General features: G+C 57.7%; 1 protein-coding gene across 1 annotated transcript in view; it reads left to right on the top strand.

The window, feature by feature from the left end:
* The first annotated feature begins 1,522 nt into the window (after nt 1-1,522).
* The window catches only part of LOC107106589 (zinc finger protein 135-like), a 110,622-nt gene continuing 109,203 nt past the window's right edge, over nt 1,523-2,941 (top strand). The window contains exon 1 of the mRNA XM_015406770.1: nt 1,523-2,269. Coding sequence (XP_015262256.1) covers nt 1,544-2,269 — 726 coding nt within the window. The 5' untranslated portion in view covers nt 1,523-1,543. The remainder of the gene's footprint in view (nt 2,270-2,941) is intronic.

The following is a 2,941-nucleotide window of genomic DNA, read 5'->3' as shown; positions in this document are numbered from 1 at the left end:
GTCTGGCACACTAACCGCTATACCACACTAGCTTCAAAAGAAGATCAGACGTTTTTTTAAAAAATCAGTGGGAAGGGGCTGATCCGCATGGGTGAAAAGTGCCCTCAAGTCGCAGCTGACTTATGGTCAGAGGTCATTTCGGGGGGGATCGCGGGGGAACGCAGTTCCCCCGGGTGAGGTGCAGGGGGCGGGGCACACGATGAAGCCCCACCCCCTGCTTCCGGCCGCCCCGCTTCCGGCCCTCATTCAGCCAGGAGGAGGCAGGAGAAGAGGGAGGGTAAGTTGCTTCCTCCCCGCCTCTCCCCACCCCTGCCTGCCTGGGGCCAGGGAGGGCCTTCGCGGGTGTTCCTTGCACTCCTGCCGGCCTTGCAGGTCCACCACCGGGCCCCTGATGTCAGGGGGTGTGGCATATGCTAATGAGTTATGCTAATGAGTTCCCCTAGCTCTTTTTCTACGAAATGACCCCTGCTTACGGTACCTCCACGGGGTTTTCAAGGCAAGGGATGTTCAGAGGTGGTTTGCCATTGCCAGCTTCTGTATCATGACCCTGGACTTCCTCAGTGGTCTCCCATCCAAGTACTAACCAGGGCCGATCCTGCTTAGTTTCCAGGATCTGACATGATTGGCCCAGCCTGGGCCATGTGGGTGAGGGCTGCTCCATGGTAAAAAGGTAAAGGTTCCCTTGCTCGAAAGCCAGTCAACGGTGCTCATCTCCGTTTCAAAGCCAAAGAGCCAGCGCCGTCCGAAGACGTTTCCGTGGTCATGTGGCCGGCATGACTAGACATCGAGGCGCACGGAACGCTGTTACCTTCCCACCGAAGTGGTACCTATTTATCTACTTGCAATTTCTTGCTTTCGAACTGCTAGGTTGGCAGGAGCTGGAACTAGAGACGGGAGCTCACTCCGTCATGCAGCAACCCGGGTCTCGAACTGCTGAACTACCGACCTTCCACAGCCTGCAGTTCAGCGCCTTAACCACTTGAGCCACCGCACCGTGTCTTTCTTGCTGGCATCTTCACATTCCTTTTTGCATGTCTTTTTCACATAGAGAGACACTGTCTTGAATGCAGGCCAGTCATGGCCCCAGGAAATGGTGCTGGCGACCTCTGACAGTTCCTCTGGGTTGTCCTGAAAGACGGCCATCCACCCTGTCTGGCTAACAGCAACCGAGTGAGCCGAGGCTGGCGGTAGAAAGCGTCCTCCAATTGCAGCCGGCTTATGGCGAACCCCGTTAGGTTTCCAAGGCAAAGAGACGTTGAGAGGTGGTTTGCCGTCGCCTTCCTCTGCACAGCGACTCTGGGCTTCCTCGGGGGGTCTCCCGTCCGAGTACTAACCAGGGCCTAGCTTAGCTTCTGAGATCTGCTTCCCTTCCAAGACTGGGCTAGCCTGGGCCATCGGGGTCAAGGCAATTTCCCATCCAAGCACGAACCAGGACGGACCCTGCTCAGCTTCCGAGATCTGAGGAGATCAGGCTGGACTGGGCCGTTCAGTCGGCACGGTTGCCACTTCTGAATCAGACCGATACCGACCGCTGAGAGTGGAAATGGAAGAGGAAGGCCCCGCAGGGCCTCCCAAACAGGAAGAGAGCCCGGAAGAAGCCGGAAAGCCTCCCCTGGGGGGTCTCCCGGAGTGCGCGATGGAACAGCCAGAGTCGAGAGTCTCGGGCCAGGAATTCTGTAAGGACCAGCAACACCTCTGGGATGCCCAGTGCCAGGATTTCCTGAGGGGGCTGGAGCACCCCCACAGGGGCTGTGGGAACCCGCTCCTGACAGAGTCCACCCCGTGTGACAACATCAAGGCCTTCCTGTCCTCTTTTGAGCAGATCGCCGGAGCCTGTCATTGGCCCAGGGCAGAGTGGGCGAGCCGACTCCTGCCGGCACTTAGCAGAGACGTCGTGCAGTTCTTTGGCCATTTGGAAGCCGGGGACAGGGAGGACTATGGGAAAGTGAAGGCCGCCATCTTGCGAGGGAACGCCCTGCGTGTGGAGACACGGCGCCAGCAGTTCAGGCAGTTCCGCTGCCAGGAGACGGACGAGCCGCGAAAGGTTTACGGCCGGCTGCGAGAACTTTGTCATCGGTGGCTGAGGCCCGAGGGGCACACCAAGGAGCAGATCCTGGAGCTGCTGATCCTGGAGCAGTTCCTGGCCATCCTGCCTCACGAGCTACAGAAGTGGGTCAGGGAAGGGGGGCCAGAGAACGGCGCCCAAGCTCTGAGCCTCGTGGAAGATTTCCTGATGAATCGGCAAAAGGCCGAGACGTGGAGGTGGCAGGTCAGACCGAGTACTTAACTGTTTCTCTCTTGAAGAACAAAATGTTTGTGCGCATTCTGTTTCTCGTATGCAGGATTGCCCGCAGGCCTGGAGAAAAAATGCCCCGTCCCTTTAACGGAGGCTTAAAGGGATGTTATTTTCCAAGTGATGTTAGTGACCTCCATTGGGAGATGTAGGGTTGCCATTTTGGACTTGGGAAATCTATGGCAATTTGGGGGTGGAGCTTGGGGAGGGCGGGTTGGGGAGAGGCGGGGCCTCAGTGCCATAGCACCCGTGCTCCAAAGCTGCCATTTTCTCCAGGGGAAATGATTTCTGTAGTCTGGAGATCAGTTGCAATTCTGGGGAGATCTCCAGTTGGGAACCCTAGTTGGAGGTTGGTGAAAGGGGAGGGAAGGCCCAGCCCAGTTAAGGGCCTAAAAGTTCAGAAAGAGAGGAGATCTTTTAGGCCTTGGCGCACTGTGATGATGTCATCGCCACATTCCACGGTCTCTAGATATCCCTAGCAGGGGTCATTTCCTGTAGGAGCGCACAGGAGTGGAGCTCTGGCAGTAAGGAGCCCAGGGGGCAGGCACATGCAGCAAGCCCCGCCCCCTGCTCCCAGCAGCCCTCAGTTAGGCCACAAGGAGCAAGAAGCAGCCAGGTAAGTTGCAGAGGGCGCCCACGCACGCGTAC

Source organism: Gekko japonicus, unplaced genomic scaffold (assembly GCF_001447785.1).
Source record: "Gekko japonicus isolate JY-2015 unplaced genomic scaffold, Gekko_japonicus_V1.1 scaffold542, whole genome shotgun sequence".
NCBI classification, from domain to species: Eukaryota; Metazoa; Chordata; class Lepidosauria; order Squamata; family Gekkonidae; genus Gekko; species Gekko japonicus.
Note: the sequence above shows the minus strand (reverse complement) of the source record. Positions and strands in the feature narration are given on the sequence as shown.